This window comes from Oreochromis aureus, linkage group 22 (genome assembly GCF_013358895.1).
Source record: "Oreochromis aureus strain Israel breed Guangdong linkage group 22, ZZ_aureus, whole genome shotgun sequence".
Taxonomy (NCBI): domain Eukaryota; kingdom Metazoa; phylum Chordata; class Actinopteri; order Cichliformes; family Cichlidae; genus Oreochromis; species Oreochromis aureus.
In genome coordinates, this window is record NC_052962.1 from 11,110,735 (window position 1) to 11,138,268 (window position 27,534).

The following is a 27,534-nucleotide window of genomic DNA, read 5'->3' on the forward strand; positions in this document are numbered from 1 at the left end:
TGGTCTCCCTTTTTCTATCAGACCTGCTTTAATTCTTGATGGCATGGATTCAACAAGGTGCTGAAAACATTGCTCAGAGATTTAGGTCCATGTTGACATGAAAACATCACACAGTTGCTGCAGATTTTGTTGGCTACACATTGATCACCTGAATCTCGAGTTCCACCACATCCCAACAGTGCTCTACTGGACTGAGATCTGGTGACTGCAGAGGCCATTTGAGTACAGTGAACTCACTGTTTTGTTCAAAAAACAGTTTGAGAGTTGTGATATAGTCTGAAATGTCACTGCCATTATGTCCATTTAAATGATACTCAACTACTAAGGGGCCCAAACTGTGCCAAGAAAATATCCCCTCACACCATTACACCATCATCTCCAGCCTGAACTGTTGATACAAAGATTTATGCTGTTTATACAAATTCTGATGAATTCTTGAGACTCATCAAATCAGGCAACCGTTTTTCAGTCTTCCATTGTCCAATTCAGGCAAGCTAGTGCGAATTATGGCCTCAGATTCCTGTTCTTAGCTCACAGTGTGGTCTTCTGCTGCTGCTGTAGATGATCTGCTGCAAAGTTCAAAATGTTGTTGGTGCAGAGATGTTTTTTCTGCATATCTTGGTTGTAATGATTGGAAATTTGAGTGAATATATCTCTGTAAATCCTAAAGATGGTAAATGGCCTGTATTTGTATAGTGCCTTACTTAGTCCCTACTGACCCCAAAGCGCTTTACACTACATTCAGGCATCCACCCATTCACACACTGGTGATGGCAAGCTACATTGTAGCCACAGCTGCCCTGGGGCGCACTGACAGAGGCGAGGCTGCCGAACACTGGCGCCACCGGGCCCTCTGACCACCACCAGTAGGCAACGGGTGAAGTGTCTTGCCCAAGGACACAACGACCGAGAATGTCGGAGCCGGGGCTCGAACCGGCAACCTTCCGATTACAAGACGAACTGCCAACTCTTGAGCCATGAATTCTAACCCAGAATTTGAAGTCTTGTGTGCTTTCTATCTAGCACGGTAATCAACCAAAATGTGTTTCCTTTACAAACACAGATGTAATATTTCCATTTAGCCTTGACTATACTTTGTGTTTACTGCTAAGTGGCAAAGGCAAGCATCCTATTTGCATGCTGATTTTTACAATTAGCTCAAGGCCTTGCTGGCCTCTGCCTTGCCCTAAGCCTCGTTATTGCTATCTGTCTCTTAATATGAGCGCCCACATTAAATTCCAAGCACCTCTGTTTTAATTGCTAAAATATTTCACTTCTTAGTTTTGTCAGGGATGAGGAGTTGGTAAGTCCGTCATGTCTAAAGTGGCATTATGCGGTGACATTTGCTTGACATTAGCGTCTTTGCCCTGACATTAGCCATTCTTTCCAACCAGGGAAATGACATATGAATGTGCACACTAATAACCTGTAATGTACGCACTTGGCATTGACTATGAGTTTTTAAATCATTTTTTTAATTGCTAAGTTTGTAGAAAGTTGCTTACTTACTACAGGAATCTTGTTTTTGTAAAAACCCTGGATTTAGGTGTAGTTACCATTTCTTGTTATTTCTTGTTAAGTTATTTACGACATGTTTTATTTGTGAACATGCATAACAGCCTGTAAAAGCAGAGTCTATCTGTTGATCTATGTTTTATAACTAAGCTGGCATCTGTTCCTCAGCATCAGTATCTGCATCACTGTGTGAGGACGCACACAAATGCCAGTGCATAAAACAAATCTCATTCAGCGACTGAACACACAACTTTAGTTGATTAATCAAACACATGATTAATAACACTACATCTCCCCAGGCTATTATACCTATTGTGCATGCTCACAGTGGAGTGTTCATATTGCTCCGGCGCTGAATAAGTAAATAAGAGCAAGTGTTGCTATTGGTTTCTATTTTTAGAGCCCCTAGTCCCTCTCTCGACTTAATTTGCTGCTGTGTTTTAGGAAATGAGCCCGTGGTGTGTGAACAATGTAATGACCCTCTCTGCTGTGAGCTGCATTTATGAGTCACACCCCCTCAGGCAGCTATTCACTCTCTCTAACATGCACACACACCCACACACATGCCCACACGCTTGCACATGCACGCCAAAATCACCCTCTATGCAAGTGTGTATGGTGCTAAATTAAAGCAAAAACTTCTGGTTACACAACAGCGAAGGGTGATGGATCTTGCATCTTTGGTTCTGCATTTTTCTCCTCACTGTATAATGACATGACTTTTCCAAAGCGTAGGTAAACTTTCTAAAAAATCACCAGCAACTGTCAAAGTCGTTTGTATAGTCGTATTTGTGCAACAATAATGTAGCCTTCAAAAATCAGACAAGAGATAAATCCACGGAAGAAAAATGTGATAAACAGACCCAGATCACTGCCAACAGCCACCTGTGTGCTTTTGTTGACTTCAGCCACAAGGCATTTCACTTTCTGAGATATTCCAGCAAATGCAGCTGCACAGCAGTGTTCATGAGATGCTTAAGATGCTTTTTGGGAAATGTAGAAAAACTACAAAATGAGAGAGAAATCAATGATTTGGACTAGGGACTATAATAGGTCAAATAAATTACACATCACTGCAAAGGTGCATCTATATTATATCTACATTTTCATTATGACTGTATATAAAAATAGATGTACATGATTCAGTTTCACAGTTTGGGTCATTCTCTTATTTTCATTCTTTGTAGTAGTTTTACTTCCCTATGTGTTTCCCCGTCTGTTCTGTCCTCTGTCTCATCTTTATCTATTGCCTGTTCCCCTGTCTGCTATTCAATTTTAGCACGGACCTTCTCACTGCATTTGTTATTTTGCATTTCATTAACTTGCTGTATGATATTGAAGGTCACCTATTGTAGTTTTACTTCATGTCTGTTTCCCATCAATTCTCTGATTGTTTCCACCTCCCTTTGGACTTTGTTCATATTGGACTTGTAATCAGCTAGCTAACTTGCTACGCCATGCATTTTGGTCCTCATCAATCCTCATTGTGACAACTGGTGCATCATACAGATGCAAGTAGCTCCTAAGCGCCTACATATACACACTGAAATGAAATAATATAAAACTTGAGCTCATGTTTTTGTTTGGACTGTTAATACAATAAACCTCTCAGCAAGTCATCAGTCATCACCCCAAAACACACTCAGGGATCCAGTTCACTGACTTGAATTAGCTTGAGGTGATGTTTAGCAGATAGCTAGCTGTTACAATAGGAGAACAATAGGTGATGGCATATACATGTCACCCATTAGGGTTAGGACTACCATTTGGTTGTATTCTAGCCTCATGCTAAAGAATCACATTTTCAGAAACTAAAGTTTCAACAGTGCATTTTGCCATGCAGCTCATTAGAATTTCCATTTAGTTATGCGCAACAGCCAAAACATTTGATAAAAACAGATGGATCCTAACCCTAAGGGAGTAGACAGGGGATTTGGTGGATGTTAAATGGGTAATACAATTTGAATGGGTGGTTAAAAAAAAAAAATCCCAATGGGGCTGTGTGGGGCTATTTAACTATTTGTTAATGGTGGAAGCTCACATAGTCAACAACGTCAAGCTCACCTCAGCTGCAATCCCAGCAAATCTCCTGATTTCAGTGCTGACAAAAAAGCTGATCGTCAAAACTCATATCCCTGCTTCAGTCTCAAGAGAAAACACAAATGCCTTTGGGATAATGGCAGGTAGGGTTTCTCCTACAAAAATCCATCAAATCAAGCATGCAGAGCTACCTGCTGTGAGGCCCCCATGTAAATAAGGGCGTGGCTGAAACTGGCTTAAAAAAAATGTTTTTGTCTGCAAGCCACTTTGCAACCCACCTCAACCCCAACTTATACTTTCTTGCTCTTTCTGAATTAGTGTCAGTTCTGTTGTCACTGATAACTTTTCTGTTCTCTTCTGATCTTTTCAGCAGTGGCTGTAAGCGCCCAAGCAGCGCCACAACTCCAAATATAAATTACTGTTATTATCTATAGTACCGCTGACTGAACTGCAATTTTTGCACTTCCACATTAATTTTGACACCACTAGAGGTTACCAAGTGCATTTACCTTAATGTTCCACTCAATCACTCATTTAACCGGCAGTCTAAAAATGCACAGAACCTGGTTTCCCATGACACACTGGATATTTGAAAATGTGCCTCAAGAGATTTTCAGTGCTTGACTTTGGCTTCCTGTGCTCAGTGCTTGAAAAATTAGCCCCAATGAGCCATCATTAAGGGATGTAAAAATAGGTTAAATATTAGCTGTGGATGACAATAGAAGAGAAAAGAGTAGAACAGCCTTAATTATGCACTACTCCTTGTCAGACACTACATATGAGCCTTTAGGTCTCCTTGTGGTCTTAGAAAAGCAGCTCAGCTTTCAGTTTCAGGGAGCAAATTATTCAAACCAGTTTGAATGGGAATTAAGATTTTTGTACTCGAGGAACCTTTCTGTTTGATTGGTGGAAACCCCCCCCCCCACCGATTATTTCCATATCATAGTATATCAGAAAGACAAAGTCGTATTATCAGCCTACCATTGTTATTCACTGTTAACATTTAAACCACGTTAACCGCCTGCCTTGCCTGGCTTGCATTCCTTCCTCCACATCTCCCTCTCTGTAGGAGCGCTTGCTGTTATCCTTACTGCCTGCTCACATAGCCAGAGTGATGAAAGCTGAGATCATCCAGAGGCTTCAGGGACCGAACTTCGGTCGAACCGAGAGCACCAACAACTTCCACAACCTCTATGTGCAGCGGCACACCAATGTCAGGTCAGTGTCCCTCTCCTTTCTCTGTGCCTCCACATGATAAAGATGATTACTTTCTGCTCTCATCTTAGCTCCCGATTGCTCATATGCCAGCCTGTCCTCCTGCTCACACTTCACCCACCTTTGTCCTCCACCCTCCACCAGCTCTTATAGGTGGATCTCTCCTACTGTATACTACTGCAAGCTTCTCATCTTCTGTCATGTCCTGTAATTTCATTTCTTTTCCTCAAACCACTTTTTTTGGGCCATCCTCTTTACGTCCCATTTTCTTCTTTCCTTTCATGACTGAATTCACCTCAGAGTTAATCCACCTCTATTGTCCTCTGAGGTCACTTTGCCAAATGAGCAGGAGCCTATGTCCTTGTTTCCCGATGACATCCTCCTCTGTACTGAGGGAGTTCATAGTAACAGAGCGAGTACACAAACCCAGGCTTACTATGAGAGCCTCTTCACCGAATGTCCTCTAAAAATCTGTTTTTACCCTCATCATGGAGCTTCACAGGAGAAATAGCAGCACCGTGCCTCATTTGAGCAGGCCTCAGGTGTGTGTGTGTGGATGAATGTGTGTGTCCTCATGTTGATCTGCCTATTATCTCTCCAATAATAACAAAATCTCACATGGTCCAGCTCACAGTGATGGCCGAGACGAGGGAAATCTTTCCAGAACAAAGAACAGGGACAGGTGGAAATGCGGTTTTGCTGGGATCCTCTTAAATTAGTCAGCTAGCAGAGAGCCAAACAGCTACTACCCCCATTATCAGTTCTCCAGCTGCAGTAATAGGCTTGGCTGAAGATCATACTGTTCCTTCTCTTTTGGGAGATGGTCACATACTTTTTTTTTTTTTTTTTTTTTTTTTTAACCTGTCCCGTTTGGTTCTTTTGCCATCAGAATTATTGTCTAAAGGCGAAGAAAGATGCCCAACGGATTTACTTTTACTAAATGGACCATCCCAGCCTTGCCGTAATGGTCCATTTGATTCACCTTTATTGTTTATTTTATTTTCACTTGCTGAATACGGAACAGACTTGACTGGTGGAAAGAAAGGGGAGAAAGAAAGAGGGAAAGAAAAACAGCTGAGAAGAGGGACGGGGAAAAAGGGCAAAAACCAAAAACCAACAGAATAAGCAGACAAAAAATACATATATCGATCACCTGGATCACCTGTTGAGAAAGAAAAAAGAAAGCAAGCAGAAGAAAACGAGAGTAATAAACAACATCACAATGATATATGGGAATATGACAGTAAATACTAAATATTAAACATTATTGTGCAGCACGTGAGATCGACAGCGCACAGTGTGCTTTGAGGTAGGAGCCAAAAAGGGTGTAGTTTGTGTGTGTGATCACCCGTGTGTACACCTGTGAGCATGAACGCGCTTGTTTTTAAAAGGTTCCTTCATGTAATGATCTGCTAGAGGGTGTGGGGGGCCACTGCCCCGTCCTCCAGGGCATGAAGCAGGTATGGAGGAGATCAAAACTCCAGACATCCAGAGGCCCCCAGAACACAAGAGACCAAGGAAGACCAACAGAGGGGCAGCCGGGAGATGGTCACATACTAAAAGCTGGCACATCGCGAGATAGATAGCTGGAAATGTAACGTCTGAATATGGTTGTGTTAAAGTGCACACACCTTTCCTGTTTTTAAAAAAAATACATTTTAACCATTAAAAATTGTATACAAGTGTAGATGCAGTTTATGCTGCTATATAAGACTTACAATGATGAGAAACTACAGCCTCCAAAAGTTGAATCAGCAGCACAGGTGTTAGAGAGGTGTCGTCGTTATAGAGTTACATAAAGGCTGATGCAGCCACCGTTACGTCACTTATTGGTTTGTGAACTCTGGACTCCAATCCCACGATTCTCCAGCATCTTGTATCAACTTACCAACGTTATTCACAGCTAATATGTAAATTATATTATTGCCTGGGTTGCCTAGTTTCCACTGTAAAGCCTCAGTGGCGGTAAAGTGCCGACTGCAATGCTAATTTTTTGAAGCTATATTTGAACCAGATGGTGGAGCGCTAAAGTTATAAGCTCATCTTTATCTCTAAACTTTACAGATGCCGTGCACACTCACAGATACCTGCTGGCTTACTGATAGATTAATAAAATCCTTGAATTTCATCCAACAAAACTGAAACACAACTTCTTGGATTTCTTGGCTCACAGAAGCTTCATTATTTGTCAGATAATTCCATTAAAAATGCTCCCAGACAGCACAGAAAAACACAGTTTGCACAATTCAGTATATACAAGTCAATAGTTGGTATGGCCACCTTTTTCTTCATAACAGTCTGAACTCTGTTAGACAGTTTTCTCATCATTTCTTTAAGTAGTCTTTAAGCATAGTTCTCCAGGCTTCCTAAAGGACATTCAAAGCTCTTCTTTGGATGTTTGCTGTCAACATGATCCCAAATTGCTTAAGTAGCCTGAACTCCAAAGGAAAGCTTTCATGTAATTTCTTTAAGGAGTCTTTAGGAATAGTACTCCAGGCTTCTTGAAGGACATTAACAGCTCTTCTTTGGATGTTGACTGCCTTTTGATCCACTCTCTGTCAAGATGATCCCACACTGCTTCAATAATGAGGTCTGAGGCAGATGTGAGACACTTTCAAACTGTGGCAGGCTTACACTCACTGATATGCTGAAACACTGACAGGTAGTCACACATTGATCAGCATCGGTGAGAGCTCCACCACACTCCTAAGTAGCTCCTCCGACGAGGCTTGATCAGCTGCAGGCGTGTGATCATTTCCTCAGGTGTGGCCAGCCACCTGGCAGGGACACACCCACCAGACCTGAAGGTGGCTGTAACCCAGCCTACCAGATACAGGTTCTTTGTGAAGTCAGGTACAAGGACTGGACTGAAAATGAGTGAAAAAGCAACAAATGACTGAAGAAAAACTTCAAAAAGTCTGGAAAACTGCAGCTCGAGACCACTTTAAAAGTACATGGAAGCAAAATATAAAGAAGGACTTTTCCACTGTACTACTTTAGACAATGGTTTTCCTTTTAATTGTGTTCTTTCTTTTTGTTTTTACAGCATTCTCTACGCAGACATTGTGGGCTTCACCAGGCTGGCCAGTGACTGCTCCCCAGGCGAGCTCGTGCACATGCTGAACGAGCTCTTCGGCAAGTTTGACCAGATCGCGAAGGTAAACCGAAAAGACACTCTCAACTGAATTTACTGTACATATGCCCACTCTGTATGATTAAAATAGAAACAGCCATATGCATCATGCAGTACGGGCCTCCATAAATCAAAGCAGCAAATGGCATTTTAATCAGAAATTCATTTGAATTTAATGAGGAAATAATGGAAGACATAAAACCGTTGGTCTTGGTTCACATGTAGTGCTTTCAGGGTAATGTCATCTGAAGCTTGAATTAATGCACTAAATTAGAACGGCTTAAATAGAAAGTAACCAAGACGAGAGAACGAGGTCTGTCTGGTGTTGTCTACCAGATGAAACGTGGCCTCGAAATACATTTTTTCTCGGTCCTGCGGCCTCTGTCAGCCTTCCTGCCGCGCTTTCCCGGAGCGCCCTGCCTGCGTGCGTGGGCTGGTCAGAGTGTATCTCGCGGTCTCGGGGGTTCTCAGCTACGTGGGTCTCAACAGTTTAGTCAGGCTCTCTTTGCTTTGTGTCCAGCAGCTCTGTCCTCCCGTCTGACAAAGCTGCTGTTACATAAACCCAGTCCAACGATGAGCTGTTACACTTCCCACATGTGGAATAAGAGCTAATATGCTTTACGTGTGGGTGTATGATTTTGGGCTTGATGGATGTGACTCTGTGCATGAGGGTTAGATGGAGGTAAGGAAGGAATAAAATAGCTGAGGATTAATAAAGATGATAATAATTTTGGACAGATTTGGGTATGAAAGAGTGTGATAATGGCTGCAATTCACTTCCTTCTCCTTTTCTGCTTTTTAAAGGAAAATGAGTGCATGCGAATCAAGATCCTGGGAGACTGTTACTACTGCGTGTCTGGCCTGCCCGAATCACTGCCTGACCACGCCAGGAACTGCGTGAAGATGGGCCTGGATATGTGTGAGGCCATCAAGTAAAACACCAGATCTTTCCCTCTCTTTTCACCCGTATTTTTTTCCCTCTCTTACACAAAGGGAAACGCAAACACAAACAAACACACAGCTGTCAAACAGACTGAGCAGAAGGAATGCCAGCTCTGTTTGAACTCTGGAGTAAACACAGTGTGAACGCAATACGATAAGCCTCCAGACTGGACAAATAAAATATTCAAACAAACAACAAAATATATTAGCCCGGTCTCTCCCTCTTCTGGTATGTCTGCATGTCTTTCATTCACGCATGAACACACTAATATATTAGCTTTTCAACACTGACCTTTAATCACAATCAGATTAAAGATGGCCGCCGGTGTCATTCGCCTGTGACATGCTGAGACAGAGTCTGGTTGGTTAGCATAGACTGTATATAAAAGAGTCTTAGACACTTTCAATTCAGTTTTATTAATCTAGCACCAAATCTCAATAACAGTCACCTCAAGGTGCTTTATATTATAATGTAAAGACCCTATAATAATACAGAGAAAACCTCAACAATCAGCCAACCCCCATGAGCAGGCACTTAACAAAAGTGGAAAGGAAAAACCCCGTTTTAACAGGAAGAAACCTCTGACAGAACCAGGCTCGGGGAGGGGCGGCCATCTGCCAGGATTGGTTGAGATTTTTCATGACATGTTTCAGTTGTGATGATGCACTTTGACGTCACTCATTGGTTAATGGAGTCCTTTAAACATGAGCATTTTCGCTGTCCCCATCTTAGATTTTTAAAGCAGACGTCACAAGTACGGGGTGGTGATATACCTCGTTTTTTCTTGTTTTCTGATTCTAAATGCGGCCATAATTTGCAAAATAAACAAGTGCTGTCAAAATTAACGCGTTAACGCAAATTAATGGCCATCACAGTCAACACGATTAAAATTTTTGACGCAATTAACGCATCTGGAGTGCAGAATGACTCAAAATCCCTGAAATGTCTCTGTCAACGCATTTCGGGCAGCTGTCCGAGTTACCTTCACACATGCGCAAATGGGCAGTTGATCTGGTAGTGACAAGCAGCTGAACCAATCAGCTCAATATGGAAGATGATAAACGCACATTGGCCCTTTCGATGGGAAATTTGAGTATTAAAAGACTAACAAGACGGAACAGTCGACCGACAAAAAGTATTATGCACATTGTGCAAGAAGGAATTTTCTTTTCACCGAAGCACTTCCAGCTTAAAATATCACACTGACGCGAAGCATACATTACTCGGGGATGCTGCTAGCACTTTTGCTAACGCGTCACCCAGCTTGCGACAAACCACTCACGGAGCATCGGGGGCTCAGTAAGTCTACCACGGACATATTGACTGACACAATTACCAAGTGGATTGCAACAAACTGCAGACCTGTTAATGTCGTTGAGAACACGAGCCTTACACAGCTTTGGTTCCTCGTTTCAAGGACTTGAAGTGCCTCCTCAAGAGTGACAGAGACAGTGGATAAATGTTTACAGAGGGTTTTGTTAACATGAATGTTCAAGATGTTCAATAAACATGTTAAGTGCGTATATTTTCCCTTTTTTCTCGAGTCTGTTTGCTCATGCAAAATGAAATGCGATTAATATCGAATAAAAATGAATGATATTTAATCGTGATTAATCAAAATTAATCCACAGTAACCCCGTAATGAATCTGATTAAACATTTTAATTGTTTGAGAGCACTAATATATATTATATATTAGTGAATACTTACAACTTTTTAAAAAACCTATATAGTAATAGGTATTTCACAGGAGTGAACCTGTATTAAAAGATTGAAGAAAACTATTCAAATTCTCTTTGAATGTAAACGCACATCCTTTGTGTTTTTTTTTGCATTTACTTCATTATATTGCATAAATGTCAGTTACAAGCTTAAATATAAAGTTGAAAAAATGTAATTGCAGCCAGGCTATTGATCAAGTAATTACAACTAATCGCGATTAATTACAGAAAATTGTGCGATTAATTAGTTAATTTTTTTCAATCTATTGACAGCAGTAAAATAAACATAATGTTTGTAATCAATGTGACTTGAACCTGTAAATTCATCAGGAATGCTTTTACTGTGGTCACACAGTTTTCTGTATAATCTGAAGTCTTCTGGCACCAGAATAGTTGCCCTCTGGTCGTTGTTTCTCTCATAAAGATGACGACCTCCTCTGTACCCTTAAAGATTTTTGAGTTTTGACTTCATATTATATACCAATAAAAGACATGGTTTGATAACCATTTAAACAGTTCCTAGGTTTTTCCAAGGGTAGCCGTATGGGCAGAAACCACCCTCACTAGCTTCTGATGCATACCCAGTCATTTTGTTCTATAGGCAGATGACAGAAACTGCTCAGCTTGAAGGATTATTGGTGGCAGGCTTTCAAGGGAGTAAAGAGTTAAAGCACTTACACATTGTTGATAGCAGATATGAAGATATACCCGTCTTTTATATAGTCTGTGGTTCATAGCTTTTCACCTTCTGATATAACCAGGCTAGCTATTTCCTTTTACTCCCAGACTTATACTAAAGGTTAACGCAACATTGCTACACTTTGTGATTCGTTTTAAAGGGGACCTGTTGTGCTTTTCCTTATTTTCTTTCATTTATGTGCTTTTAACAATGGTGGGTGTTTTTAATGTGGATGGATGGAAATGCTTTATGCTGTGAGCCAAAATCTCACATTTCAGGCTACTCTGAATTCTTTTCTACGCTTGGATTTGAACAATGCCAGTGATAGCTTTTATCCCTATTGTTGTCATCACAGCCACACAACCACAGCCACACAGCTCCACCCTGTTCAAATTTTGTTTGCGAAGGATAGCCAATAAGACCAAATCGGGGTGTGAACCATGCAAAGCTACTCCACAGTCCTTGAATAAAAATGTTAATCTAGAATTTGGCGTAACAAGTCCCCTTTAAGCTTTTGATCTTGTTTACAGAAAGTGAGCACAATACATCAGGCCGTCTCTGTACTCTCCACAGGAAGGTCAGAGATGCCACTGGAGTCGACATCAACATGCGTGTTGGCGTTCATTCTGGAAATGTCCTCTGTGGCGTGATTGGCCTCCGGAAGTGGCAATATGATGTGTGGTCACATGATGTAACGCTAGCAAATCACATGGAGGCTGGAGGTGTGCCTGGGTAAGATTAATGAACCGAAGAAGCTTTACTTGATCTCACTGCTGTTGCAGAGCCACTTTGCAATTAGTGTATGACTTCCCTGCTCCATTGTTGAGATGTTTTACATCATAATAATGGTAATATTTTGAGACATTTTTGGACATGGGATCCGTCTCCTCTAATTCTACCTGTTATGAGCATTTTTGTCAATTATGGCTACTTCATTTGACAAGCAGCTCTGCATTTGTTCTGTGGCCATTAGGGCTGCCATCCCAGCGCTGTAGCAAGCTCCAGAAAATTGGCCGGTGGTTATGTGTATGCTACTCTGAAAATAAGCTCTCCAATGCCACAGTGTTGTCTCACTGGGCTGCTAATAGTTTGTCTCCTGTTATGTCTGCTGAAAGCTATCTGAAAAATATGCCAGATGAAAAAAAAAACATATTTCCATCTTTGTTTGCAGGGCAACCAAGCTGAAAAGCGAGAATTACAGGGTAGTGTAGTTACAAAGCTCGAGCATAAAATAATGTTTAATTGAGCCGTCGGTGGTGCAGTGACGCAAGCTCTTCAGTCTTCAACTGATTTCGTCTATCCACTTACTCTTTTCCAGGAGGGTCCATATCTCTTCAGTGACACTGGAGCATTTGAAAGGCTCATACAAGGTAGAGCCTGGAAATGGACAGACCAGAGATTCCTACCTAAAGGAACATAATGTGGTCACCTACCTGGTCATCAACCCCAAGGTCAGATACCACGACAGCTTTTATAGCCTCAGTCAGAAAGCACTGTTGGAAACAGCAGAGGAGTTTTTCTTGTTAGCTAAAATTTACAGATGTGCCCTAAACGCATCACATGGTAGTTATAAAGTTACTGTCTTGAAAAGAGGACAGCTGTAAGGATACGCTCACTGAATGTTTTTGTGTGTCCATGTGTGTGTGATACTGAATTAAGATAAAGCATGTCCATGTATCTTTATGATGACCCATTCTAGTTTTGGACAATCAGAGTTATTACATTTTGCAAAGATCATTTTTTCACAACCTTCCAACTTGTAAAGACTCGAGTTTAGGGTTAAAGTTAGAAAGTAGTAGTAGTTTAGGTCATAGTTAGTTCTGAAGGCTAAACTTACTGCTGTGAATGCATTAATGTAGGTGACAGCCAAACGAGCATGCCTGTGCGTGCCCCTCTCTCCCCCTACATACGGAGTGGAGCAGGCAGCAGTCTTCGCAGCAGAAACTTTTAGCCTAAATATACGTGGTCAGCTATAGCATAGTAGCATGCTAGCATATATATTTGCTAATGATAAAAAAATGGGGAGGAGCCATTTAGATTTGGCTCAGTCATGTTTCACATCTGCTCCAATCAGACAACTTTCTGTAAAAGAAAATAATGCTAATACTAATAATAATAATACATTTTATTTATAGGTGCCTTTAAAGACCCTCACAGTCACCTTACAATAGTACAAAAAATAAATAAATAAAAACATAAGGTAATAAAAAAAACAAGCATGAAGTATAAAAGCTAAACAAGGTAAAAATAGACTAAGACGGAATGATGCAATTTTGAATAGATGGGTTTTGTAGTTCGTAGTCTGAAGATCTGGTGGAAATGCATTCCAAAGTCTTGGGGCAGAACAGCTAAAGACTCTGAGTCCCATGGAAGTCAGGCGAGCAGGTGGAACAAACAGAAGGGAAGCTGAAGAAGAGCGGAGTGTACGAAGGTGTGAGTACGTACGGAGAAGATCAGATATATATGGGCGAGCGAGGTTATGAAGCGCTTTGAAAGTAAGAAGCAGGATCTTGAAATTGACACGGACGTGAACTGGAAGCCAGTGGAGCTGTTTAAGAACAGGTGTTATATGTTCAGTTGATCTAATTCGGAATACGAGCAGCTGTATTTTGAACTAACTGCAATTTATGGAGAGATTTATGAGGTAGAGCAGCGGTCCCCAACCTTTTTTGTGCCACGGACCGGTTTATGTCCGACAATATTTTCATGAACCGGCCTTTAAGGTGTCGCAGATAAATACAAGAAAATAAAACCAATACAGGTACCAAAAAAAAAGATTTATTCATAACATATGGGAAAAGACCCGAGGAAACTGACTTAACGATAAAAACAATTAAACAAATTACAATAAAAACCCTGAAAACCATAAATTTTACACCCGAGCCTCAACTCTCATGGCCCGGTGGTTGGGGACCGCTGAGGTAGACCATAGAGAAGAAAAATACAGTAATCTAAACGAGATGTGACAAAAGCATTGACAAGTATGACGATACTGTTTGCAGTGAGTGAAGGACAAAGGGATTTAAACATTTAAAGCTGCTGGGGCAAAATATGGATCACAAGTCCCCAAAAATACTAGTTTCTCTTCATATCGTTGTTTTTCGTCCATGAATAAAAACAACACTTTTGTCCTGCAGTACAACTGACTGCCCAGTATTGGCGGTCGTGATGGAGTAATGCTTTGACTACTAGGGTAGTGAGAAAACTATAGATAGCCACTACTAGAGCCAGCTGATCAGTCATAGGGAAACTGCTAAATGGCCAAAGACAGTGTACCTGTTTCATATCAAGCTCGGCTTGGGTGTATCTTCTGCTGCTGGCAGACAGCTGGAGCAACAAAGCTGTGACAGGATACGTCTGTAACTAGAATAATAGCCTAATTACACTGTATTGTGCCAGCTCTGATATAGCGCTGATATATTAACATTATACTGTGTTAGGTCTCTGTTAAATTAAAAAATAAAAAAAACAAAACTTTTACAGTAATTTATTAAAAAATTACACCAAAAAGGAGATTTATCTAGGAAAGCCACTGATTCCTTGATTTCTAAAAATTCTCTTTTATTGATCGAACCAGTCAAACCATGACCACAGTATCTACTTACATTTTATATATTTTGGGTAATGACTTAAGCTTTTATGTAACTTCTTGTAGATGTAAAGAGGCAGTGCACAAACACATGGGAAATCTATTTTCAACACCATGGATAATGCCGCTGCTTCATAATCATTTGGATGCTGGTCAGGCTGACACGAAAAACGCACTGAAATACATCATCACCTCTTCATCCTGCTAAGAGCAAAGCGAGCAGCTAGTCAATACTGGCAATGTCAAGAAGAGGAAAATAATGTAGTGCGCCCACAGTTTGTCATCAAATGACAACATTTGAGTACGTGCCGGGTTAGTCTGGAAGCTCGAGGCATTGCGAGTGGATTGTGACACCGCACGGCTCCTCCTGTCCACACAGGGCACGGAGGGCTGATTAAGGGCATTTAAGAGATCGGCCTGCTCTCCAAACTGTGCTGAGACTATTTCTGTATAGAATATGCTGCTGGCATTCAGACTGCGCTCAGAGTTTTTAGCTTGGCAAATGAAAACCCGTGCTTAACAGTCCTCTTCCTTCCTAATCCCCCCCCCCATAACTTGGCTACATCGCACCCACTCCCCTAAATATCCCTCTTCCTACTCCAGGCATCTTCTGCTCACTGTCTGCACCGGGCTCAGTTCTCAGTGCAACGCCAGCATGTGTTATCAAAAGAAATTCAGGTTTTTGTGTTTCTCCCCGCATCTTTTCAACTCAGATATGCTTGTGTGTTTTCTTCTTCTATTTAGAGCTTTACCAAGAGTCTTTAGCTTCATTTTTTTTCTGCATTTTTTCAAACAATGTCTTATTTTTCCTGCACGACATTCACACTCACTCCAGTGAATTCAAAGAACATTTCACCAAACCCTGAGAGCATGCTTTCGATGGTTTCATCTTTATCTGCTGGCGTCTTCAGCTCAATAAAAATCTGGCAAATTTGCTTGCAAGATCATAGATTTTCAGTTTGGAGTGAAGCCGGTGCAATCTGGAATCTCGACCGCTGCAGTTTCATTAATGGAGCAATGAACTCCGCCTGTCAGTATTTATACACGGTGCTCAAGAGGCTCCCGATGGCTCAAACAGAGAGTCATGCCGGGCAGCAGAGAGTAAAACTCTCCACTTAAATTCCTGAAGCATTTCTCTTCATCATTAACTGGTCACACTTCAGTAACTCAGCTCTGAACTAATCTGAGCTGCCTGACCAAGACTAACTTCAAACTCGGTCAGGCTTTTTGCAGTCATTAGCTGCTGGAACGGCATTCAGATGTCTGATGACTTGGTCTGCAAACCTGAGAAAAAAACAAACTCCGAGAGTTTTTCTGCTTAAAATAAGAAATAATAATTCAGTATAAAATGATGGATTGTATTTTACATTACAAATACTTGTATGGGATTACAGCAGCACATGTCCCTATTTTTTATGTGCAGGACACTGTTAGCAAGTTTGCTTGTCAAGCAAAAGGTCGATTGGTTCACTTCCAGCCAGAGACACAAATACCCTGAAGGGTGTTAGTGTGTAAAAACATCCAAAGCCACCCACTGGGGTGACCCCCCTAAATTCAGACTTCATGTTATGCTCACTTCATGCTGAATTCGGACACTTCTTACACTTTAATTTGTCGCCCCCAAAGCTGCGTCTACACAGGCCCCAGTTCACTCGTCATGCACGTCTTTGAAGCTAGTTCACTGGTGAACTTTCCACGCACTTGTGGAAAACATTTTTAAACCTTTTGAGCTACTCATTTTCTCAAACAGGAAGTGAGGAGCCCTGGTCCTTCCTCATGTTTTCCTACCAGCTGAGTTGCTGGTGAGGTCACTGTTATGATCATCTTTTCCATCATTCAGCCGTTTGAGTCTTTCATTCCACCTAAGTAGGGACGGCTCAACTTCACTGATGGAGCCACTAACTTTTAAATTACACCAGCGAACTCTAAAGCTCAATATCAGAACATCGATTTGTGAACTGAATCCCAGCAGAAACCAGCTCATGCAGCTCGTGAGCGGGACACACGCTGGCCCACCACAGAAAGTTAATGTTTTGGAACGGCTGAGTCAAACACTACCCAGAGAGTGAGCTGCCTTGGTGGAGGATTGTGCTCTCCTGCTTCTCTCTTCTGCTTCTTGTTTAGTCCAGTCTTTAGACTTGTGTTCAGGGTTCAGGGTTTATGTTATATTCATGCAGAAACATAGAAAAAAAATATTTAAAGCATAAATGTTCACCAGCACCCTCTGTTCTCTCCAGTAGATTGGTACATTTTATGGGAGATTGGCACTCATTGTGTTGATTTATTAGATTTTTTATGATTTTTTTTTTAATCATTTCCCCCTAGTATCCTATTTATAAATGCAGAGTAGTGACACTTGAGTAGAGAGACCTAAATTACTTTTGCTGAATGCAGCGCTGCAGTAATTACAAAAACAGCAGTTTTAGACCTAACCCAAGTCTCTGGGTGTTTTAACTGTGGTACTTACCTTCTTACAAAATACAGCAGTGTTATGATCTTATACGAGTGTCTCTCAAGATGCCACTCTGTAGCCCTTATTATTTATTAGAGATGGCTTTTTGATTTCCTATCAGATATTGTGAAAAGGCTGCAGGTCTCTGTCATGTTCAAGGAGCCTTAAAATGGATCAAGGCCGAACGTGGAGCATCGATCACAAGAGGTGTCATCTCCGCCTTCGCTTTCATTGATTGTCACTGTCAGAGCTGTTTGGGTACACCCTCAGGAAATGAACACAGTCATCGTGGACCCGGTGTGTGTGTGTGCGGTGTGGTCGTCACAAGCATGTGTGCGCATGTTTGGTCCCTCACAGTACCTGTCTTTGTGAGTAATTAAAATAAACCACCAGAGGTGTGGCATTTGTCATCCTCCCGGATTGTCAGCGTTTCGGGCGGTGCTAAAGTGGTACGTTTTTATCAGGGAAAAAGCACTCATCACAAAATTTGGATTAAAAAAACAGACAGAGAGAGATAGAGATGCTTTATACTTGACTGAAAGTGTTTTAAGTAGCTCAAAAAGATTGACGGGCAGGTCGGAGACACCAAGAGCTGTCAAATGACCACTGTTCTCAAAGCACCCGGTGCTTTTCACTTCACACCCACTCGGTTTGAGCACATTTTATGTGTCAAAGTCCGGATTACACAGGCACAACTGATGGATCACAGTCAGCTGTCCTTTCGCTTGCTACCTTTTCACTATTATTGGACTTTGAATGTCCTCTTTTACCATTTTGAACACTTCACCATTGCAGTAAGGGTACACAAATGAGGTTTTTACTCTGGACCTGATGCCAATATTGGATATTTGCAGTAAAATATCCACAGCAGCTTTCGCTGTTGACATGCATAGCCAATCAAAGTGACGAGGACCACCTCTGGCCCTGCTCTAGCGTCCACTCATTCTGAGGTCTGTTTTTCTCTGTTCCCGATGCTTTTCCCAGACCGACAGGCACAGCCCGCTGCTAGGCGTACGCTCTCGTCCCTCTCTGGACAGCGGGAAGATGAGAGCATCTGTCAGGATGACCCGATACTTGGAGTCCTGGGGAGCTGCCAAACCTTTCGCCAATCTCCACCATCGAGACAGTATGACCACAGACAACGGCAAAATCAACACCAGAGTGAGTGTTGCTCTTTCTCAGATGCGAACACAAAGGTTCAGATATGACTTACTCATGGTCCGATTCTTCTTTCAGGACGTTCCAATGGGCCAGTACCACTTCCAGATGAGACGAGAAAGGTCCAAATCCCAGAGGAGGAGGTTTGAAGAAGAACTCAATGAACGGATGATTCGCACCATTGACGGCATTAACTCACAAAAGTAAGTAAGCACTGTGTCCGCTGCATTATCTAGTTCTGCTCACACTTCTGATAAAATCAGAAACATCTGCAGTCAAAGAACTTCATCGGATTCAGGGCCGAAGTGACAGATGCAGATGGAGGTCTCTTTATTTAGTCATGATTAGATATGATGAAGCAGTCTTTAATGCATTGATGAACAGTTTTAAGTAATATATGATGAAGGAAAAAGGGGACGATTACAGCACTAAGCAGGTAAATCTAAAGTAAAGCACTGCATTTATAAGAAAAAGAAACAGCTTATGGATATCATTTCAAGCAACTAAAAAGACCCTCCCATGAGAGATATAACAATAGAAATACTGTATAATACAGTGCTGCGACAGTGTTTTCCCAATTTCTTTGTTTTTACTCAAAGATAACCTGAGTAAATACAAAATTCAATTTTTATTTTTTTTATTTATTAAAGGGAAAACAAAGCTAATCAAATGTACTTTGCTCCATGTGGAAAAAAATATCCTATGTGTATGCGATCAGGCTTGAGAAGTGGAGTGGGTGTCCTCAGAGAGTCATTCTCAAAAATGAACCCTGTCTTCAGCATGTTCTCCAGCGCTGTATAAATGTGTGTGCAGTTGGTGAAAGTGGCTCTGGTGTATCATAGGGATAGGAAAGCTCTTTGTAAATGGAGTTCTTTTCCCTTAGTAGTACACAATTGTGTAGTTGTCACTACATTCACCGTACAGGTGAAAGATCCCCGGTTCAAGACTCAGAGGAGACACAAATCCGGCCTCAGGGGAGTCATGAGCTGGTGTACTCTTAGCGCTGGTCATACCTCGCCCAGGAGGGCTGAATCAGGAAGGACATCCAGCGTAAAACTGTGCCAAATCAAACATGCGGACCCATCCGCTGCGCCCACCCCTTGGGAAATAAAGGAAGTGGGCTACACCCCTAACTTCTGACCTCTGCAATATAAAAATGGATGAGTTATAAAACCAAAGCTCACACACACTCTTCAGCTGTTATGTGGTTGGGACGTGCATTATTGGCCTATACATAGCCGTTGGCACATTGTGACGTGCAATATCGTTTTTCCGCGCCAGCTGATTTTATCTCTCGCTGAGGATACAGCGACCATTAGTCATCCGGGGAATGACTTCTGGACTTTGTCTCACTTGTTGTCTCCAGACAGTGGCTGAAGTCTGAAGACATCCAGAGGATCTCATTGTTCTTTCACAACAAAGCCCTGGAGAAAGAGGTAGGCGAATGCATACAAAACAGCAGCCAGCATTGCTCGCTGGGAGAACAAATCAATGCAACTGTGTGGGTATCGGTGGAAAAGAAGTTGTTATGCAGGCTATATAAGGCTTATAGAACACAGGGGTGTCCACTAAATATGCTATACTACACCTCTGACTTCAAATTTCCATGCTCATCTCATCATTTGGAGATTACCACTATATTACATTAGTACACCATAGCTAGATTCTTCTTTCCATTAAGACTGATCGTTGTTATTTCTTCTGTTCTACGCTACCTAAATTTAGAGTATCATTAGAAACCAATATAAAGGTGCTGAAAGTTAAACCCTAAATTCAAAGCAATTACATGGTAAATGTTAAGCACTATCATTTTTTTCACTTCCTTGCTCAATTCTAACTTGTTTGCGATGCATGTTTAGTGCTCGTTCTGACTCTGATTTCTGCACTCATGATCTCTATCTTCTCTCTACAGTACAGATCCACCACATTACCAGCCTTCAAGTACTACGTCACCTGCGCCTGCCTCATATTCTCCTGTATATTCATAGTGCAGGTCCTCGTCTTGCCCAAGTAAGTCTGCGCCAGTCTTACAGGGTTTACGCGAACTCCAGCTGTGACAGCAGGGCTGATGTGAAAAAGCCATTTGACGCCAGCTGTCTCATCAACGGGCACCGCGCTGAAATGAAAGAGGCAGGGGAGCAAGAGGCGGAATGTTAAAAAAGGCGATGGAGATGAAAGGGCAGCGTGTCTGCTAGTGATTATAGATCAGGTGAATCAAAGTGTGGCGTCTCTTTAATAGCGGGGAGAGAGAGAGAGATTCGCGGTCATGCTAATTTACTGCTTCTGGGAGCCAAAAGTGTAATTCAGCATCTGAGAGGCCATTGATTTTCTAATTCAGCCGTCTCTCCCTCTTTATCTTTGCTCTGTTTGCTGCAGCATCGCGTCGCACATTTTAGACGTGACATCATCAGTTTTATGGCAGGCGTCCTTAAATCAGCTGTTACTGTGTTACTCCACGGGAAAACTGAAACATGAGCAAACCTGTTTTTGAGCCATACGATCCATGTTATGCTGCCTTAGTGTAAACGAACTGCAGGTCTGAGGTAGAATACATTAAAAGTTCTGTGATATTTATTGGCCTGGATGGCACTGTAGAAGGCTGAGAGGTGCCAAGAGACTTAAGAGTAATGTGTGCGTGTCTGTGTGTGTGTTGCAGAACTGCTGTGCTCGGGATCTCCTTTGGGATGGCATTCCTGTTATTGGCTTTGATCCTGCTCCTTTGCTTCGCTGGTCACATTCTGGTAGGTTCGAATACACACAGAAAAGCATGTGCACACTCGGAAAAACCCCAGTTTTAATAAACATATGCACAACGTAACCCTAAGATGGCCTGTTTAATAAGTCTGTGCTCCAGTTTTGGTAAGTGAACTTCTAGTATGTCATTAGTCTGTTACTTATCACTAATTAGCTGGTATCGCTGTCTGTATATGGCACCAATACAGCTTAGGGATGTGTCTTGTTAACCTAGTTTGCTAATGGTACCTGTTAACGCTCCACCAGTGCTAAATCATAGACTGTATGTAAATGATGGACACAGAGGCACTACCCATTGGTTTCTCAACTCTACAACTTGAAGCTACTATTTATATTTTTGTGGAGCCACAAATACCCATTTTCAGATGACAGTTGGGTGGTGTGGTAGGTTATTAGCAAGCTGGGTTAAAATGCTTCATTCTTAAACTATACATGCACCATGCCTTCTAAAAAGTGCTCAATAACACTAATAAATACTAGACTTGTTTTTACTGTACGACAACCTTCTTGGACAGGCTGTACCTCAGAACATGTTCGTTTTAAATGTTCCAAAAGGGACCAATCAGACTGTGAACTTGTTAATTTCATAGCTAAAGTTGTGGTGAGTCTGTGGGTATGAGCTCACTTTTACAGTTAGCCCCAAGTGGCCATTTAAGGAATTGCAGCTTTTGGGATCTCAACATTGGCCAGAGGTTGATGTTTGGTGTAAAGCTCTAACTATGCTATATAAATTTATGAGCCAACTTTGATTAGGTATCCCAGTTCAGCTTCTCATTAACACAAATCCTTACTATGTCAATCAAATGGCAGCAACTCAGTGTGCTTAGGCTTGTAGACATGGTCAAAACGGCCTGCTGAACTTTAAAAGTGAGCAGCAGTTCCTGGGGCCAAAATGATTTGCTTGTGCCAGAGGTCAGAGGAAGGAAATAGTATCTCAAATAACCACTCATTACAACCAAGATATGCAGAAGAGTTTCCCTGAATACACAAGATATCAAACCTTGAAGCCCGTCTGGTCTGATGAGTCTCGATTTCTGCTCTGAGACTCAGATAGTAGGGTCAAAAGTTGTCATAAACAACATGATAGCTTGGATCCATCCTACCTTGTATCAGTGGTCCAGGCTGATGGTAGTGTAGTGGTGTGGGGGATTTTCTTGGCACACTGAGCATTGACTGAGTATTGTTACTGACCAATGACTCCTCCCAGCAGGGTAACGCACCATGTCTCAAAGCTCATATCATCTCAAACTGGTTTCTTCAACATGACAATAAGTGCATTGTACTCAAACGGTCTTTCAGTTTAACAGATACCTTTGGGATTTATTGGAACAGGAGCTTCTCCTCATGAATGTACAGCTGACAAATCTGCAGCAGCTGTGTGATGCTATCATGTCAATATGGGCTAAACTCTCAGAGGAATGTTTCCAGCAACTGATTGAATTAGTGCCACAAGGAATTAACCAGCCTGGTACTACCAAGTTCTACCCACACATACCTATATTTTATATATACAGTAAAACAACAATGTGTTTTGCACTTACTACCTCCTACATAAAATGTATCTCTATAAATAACAGTGTAATTAGTTCCTTTATACTTGAGAGATGGTTGATTATCAGAAAAGATTAACAGATGTTCAGCAGAGGAACAGCTGCTATCATTACATGTGAGGAGTATATGAGCTAATCTACTCTTTTGTACTCGTTCATAAATTAGCGCATGCACGAATTCCCTGCTACGGTTAGCTTTCTAACGTAAGTATAGGTTTGGGTATTGTCTCAGTCAGCCACAAGAACCTGACACAGGATTTATGGACAATCAATAATGGTTTCTCCCTTAAGAACCCATTTCCTTGTCCTCCTTTCTCTAGAGAGTTCTATCACCCAATAGACGTGGGTCACTTCTAGTTAGTGGGGAGATATCAATAACCGTGGGTCTCTCCTGACCTAGATATTCAAAGAGGGGAAAAAAAGGAGAGCTCAAGTTTGATGAGTTGGCACTAACCATGATTTTAACAGTCAATATGTTCCCAGTTAAAGCTGCAGTGGTCACTGGTGAGCGAGCACGCGTCTGACTAATGAGAAACCTTGCATGCTCTGTGTGCTTTGGCTCCGTGCGCCCGGTTGGGTTTGTGTAAGTCATTATTAATGGGGCATATAAAAGCTAAAGGACATGTTCCATTCATCTGTGAAAGAGTGCATTACACGGTTATTGTGATCAAACACATTTCTTGGAAAATGTCTTTTCAAGTCAGATGAGCTTAGCTCACCATTTCAGCCAGAGTAGGTGTGTTTTTTTTTGTTTGTCTTCGTCTGTCTCGGAAAACACTGCTGTAGTGTCGCAAAATACAAGGACACAAAACAAAGCATGTGTGAACATACCGTCCTGAAGGGTGGCAAATCAAAAACTAGCCGGCAAGCTAATATACACTAATATAACTTACTTTAGATCATATGTCTGCCTGAGGTGAATTCATCCTGTGTCTCAGTGGAGACACAGGAGCTGCCAAATTTCTGCTCTTTTGTTTGTCAGCTTAATGTATCATTTCATATATGCTGAAAGTGTCCTGAGGACATGGAACTATAGTAGTGTGGTTAAATTGAGCACAGAAAAAGCACAAAATGCTCCGTCTCTGACGACAGCTACAATTTGAAAAGACCTGAAAAGTTGTTTTTTTTTCTTAAGAGGAGACCATAATTGTGTTGGATTTATTCTAGTATAAGCATCACTGCTTTGTCAAACAGATGCCCCATTGTCAAAATCCCCCTCCCTCCTCCTGGTATTGAATCCTCCATCTGAACAGGCCTCAGAGAAATCAATGTTACGCTGTATGGGAGCCAGGGAGGACAATGTTCTTGAGTGGCCCCGTAGCTTTCTTTTTTCCCTGCCAGGCTTGTTGAGAAGTTCAAATTATTATGTTATTATCCACATCAGTCTTGATTTTTCTTGGGTCTATAGGGCAAAGAATGGACTTAATAGTATCCTACCTGGGTTAAATAATTCCATATCTAGCCACGCTGATTAAGGATCATTATTAATCCTCTTAACTATTTAATAAAACTGTGTAGCCAGGGAAAAGCTAGACCTCTCTCTTTTTGTAGCTTACCCTTTTATTAATGCTAGTTTCTGCTTGTTCTAAAGAAATAAACCTACTGATTGGTTTTCTGCTCTTGTTACTAATCAGGATTGGTGTTGCCATTTGAAAACGAAGCCTTAGTAGAGCTTTCGTTGCATGTAAAAGCAAGCCCAACGTAGCCAATGGCAGCATTATTCCCTGTGTATGTACATGGGGATGACAGTTGGTCATTAGTGGGCACTCCAGGCTCTGCTTGCATAACCTTCTAATGTACTGTGTGCCAGAGCAGAGTGGATAGAAGTCTTTCAAAAGCCTTTACTGCATCTAAACTTATTATTAGACATGCACTGATCAATAAGCCGGTGATTGGAACAGGCTGGTGTCCAGTCGACCTCTAATTTACACACGTCTGTTCCAAAACTGCCACAGCTTGAAATGCACCAACCCAGAAGGTGATAGTGTTAGAACAGCATGAATGAGTACGTGTGAAGGCAACACTGGCCTCAGTGAGGGATCTGGCAAAGGGAGCCTTTATCAGAGGAATCATAACACATCTCCAGATAAGGAGTTCTGTCTCTCTCCCCCATCCCCAACTCTTCGTGGTAGATGTGTGCGTCTGCCTGAGCCTGCTTGTGCCAGAGGTTTCTTATTGTTTAAAGGCAGTTTTTCTTTCCCACCGTCACCAAGTTGTTGCTCTTGGGTTTGTCTGATTGTTGGCATTTCTCTGTATTATTGTAATGTCTTTACCAGACAGTATTATGCACCTTGAGGTGACCGTTGTTGTGATATGGAGCTATACAGATAGAACTGAATTGACCAATAAGCTCTGACTATAAAATCAAATCCCATATGTTTGGATCTATTGCTGTTTATCAGTTAGCTCAGGTCACTGGTAAAACTCATTATTAATACCATTTAGTTGTTTTTTGCATGCATTAAAATATCTGTGAGTCTTTCCTCCTGTTTACTTGTCTGATACTATATTTACATTGTATATTACCATACGGTATTACTGTACTCTACTGCAGCGGTACCCAACCCCCGGGCCTTGGACCAGTACCGGTCCGTGAGTCATTTGGTACCGGGCCGCGATAGTTGAGGCTTGGGCGTGAAATTTATGGTTTTCAGGGTTTCATCGTTATTTTTTATCGTTTTTATCGTTAACTCGGTTTCCCTGGGTCTTTTCCCGTGTGTTATGAATAAATCTTTTTTTTTTCTTCGCGACACCTTAAAGGCCGGTCCCTGAAAATACTGTCGGACATAAACCGGTCCGTGGCGCAAAAAAGGTTGGGGACCGCTGGTCTACTGTATATTACCTTCTACCATAGATGCAAATTTAATACACTGCTCAGCCTTCTAAGTAAAAGAGAGTCCAACGATGGTCCTGCGGCCAGCATTACCTTCATATTAACAACAGATGGATGTGTAGCATGCATCTTTTCCAGTTCAGAGATCTTTCTGTTTTCTTTGAATTCCGCACACTAATTATTCCTATATCACAAGACACCACATGGGGATGAAGGACCTTCTTGAACTTTTAGCATGTACTTGCTGTAGCTATATCTTTATGCCTTAGGAATCATCTGCCTGGACTGTACATAAATAAAATAAATGTGACGTTTTAAATATACTGTTTTCCAGCTTACAGTATCCTTTTTAATTAATCCCCAGAGGAAAGCAGCGTTTCTCTTTAGCACTCCCACTCCCTGTTTCCTCACCTTCAAATCATTCCCTCTGTTTCTTTGCATCCACAGCAGGGAAGGAAGGGGTCCTTCTGCTCTCTTACATGGTTTCCGACTTCTTCTCGCATCATCGTCACCAATAACCCCTGGCTGCGATTGGTCCTCACCATGACGACCACTGCTCTCGTGCTGGTCATGGCTGTCTTTAACATGGTGAGAAGCCAGTTTTAAATGTTGTGAATGTGGTTTGACTGCTGGTTCTTGGAAGTGCTGCTGAAGCGTCAGATTCTGTGCCATGCATTTCCTGATAAAGCTGCAGCAGCACAGTGGATATTTCTGATGATTTATAAGATTTGGTTTGAATAGACTGCACCAATACTGGCTTAAACTTTAACATTTCTATGTTGTTTTGTGTACTGCAGACTATGTCAAGTTGAAATAAATCAGTGCTGCAGACAGAACAGCAGAAAAACAGTTGCCACGGGGTTGCAATCAAACCTTCTTAATACTAACAATAATTTTAACCACTTGCTACAACTGAAGTTTACCTGTGTGTTTTTAAATGAAGCTTTTGAGGAACTTTATAACTACAATGAATTTTCTTCAGAAATCCAGATACAAGTCTTGTCTCAAAATCAAAGGTCAGAAAAATGTCGTTACACCCTAAAAGGCAAGTAGATCAATGGAAGTCTAAAACTTATAAGTGGGAGAAACAGGAATACTTCTCTAAGAGCAATCAGAGGTTTTAAAATGACAGCTTAGAAAAGGTTAATGCCCTTCCTGTGGAAGGGTGTTTTAAGGTAACTGGTAAACCTGTTACCATTATGTGATCGACATAATGGATTCTATGAATAACCAGATTGTTTTCGAAGAGGTAAATGGTGCCCACAGAGCATAAACTGAACCTTAATGGTCATTCCTGAAAGACAATCGTGCGTAACATAAACATAAGCCAACCCAAAGTCATCCCCCAGCAAGGTCTTCAAGGTCAACTTCATGATTTAGTGGTTGAAAATTGAACAACTGATCAACATATCTAAAGTATCTTATAATATGGTATCTTAAATATCATGTCACATTTGATCTCTGACCTCTTCTTCAAGGTCAATAGACTGATCCAAAGGTCAGAGTGATAATAATACAATACAGAGCTATTTAAAACTATGTTTCTTACTGCTATTGTTTGTATTGACAACATATAGGCATATAGGGAATGTGAATATGTGGGGAGTCTAAATATCACATTACTTTGGACCTTTGACCTCGTCTTCAAGGTCAAATAAGGCCAAACTTTCATAAAATGCCTTTAATTTTTAAAACTGTGATTAAAACTCTACTGCCTTTGTTTGTGTCGGCAACATTTAGGATACGATACCAATGTATGGGGATTATCACATTGTAGTAATGCATTAAAGTCTGCATCCAAATATCACGTCACATTTGACCTCTGACCTCACTTTTACATGTCACACCAGCCATTCTTTCAAGTTGACCCAAAAATGTGTTTTTACTGCACTACAAATGTCTTAAAATATGCTTAGAAGGGACAAAGAAAACAAAATGAGTATATACAAAAGG

At 41.4% G+C, this 27,534-nt stretch overlaps 1 protein-coding gene across 2 annotated transcripts in view; it reads left to right on the forward strand.

The window, feature by feature from the left end:
• The window catches only part of adcy2b (adenylate cyclase 2b (brain)), a 64,994-nt gene that overhangs the window by 21,910 nt on the left and 15,550 nt on the right, over window positions 1-27,534 (forward strand). For both annotated transcript variants that reach the window (XM_031731155.2, XM_039606097.1), the window contains 11 exons: window positions 4,625-4,773; window positions 7,817-7,928; window positions 8,708-8,835; window positions 11,819-11,977; window positions 12,564-12,696; window positions 18,271-18,447; window positions 18,523-18,647; window positions 19,811-19,880; window positions 20,357-20,454; window positions 21,101-21,185; window positions 26,029-26,169. In XM_031731155.2, the coding sequence (XP_031587015.1) occupies window positions 4,625-4,773; window positions 7,817-7,928; window positions 8,708-8,835; window positions 11,819-11,977; window positions 12,564-12,696; window positions 18,271-18,447; window positions 18,523-18,647; window positions 19,811-19,880; window positions 20,357-20,454; window positions 21,101-21,185; window positions 26,029-26,169 (1,377 nt within the window). The remainder of the gene's footprint in view (window positions 1-4,624; window positions 4,774-7,816; window positions 7,929-8,707; window positions 8,836-11,818; window positions 11,978-12,563; window positions 12,697-18,270; window positions 18,448-18,522; window positions 18,648-19,810; window positions 19,881-20,356; window positions 20,455-21,100; window positions 21,186-26,028; window positions 26,170-27,534) is intronic.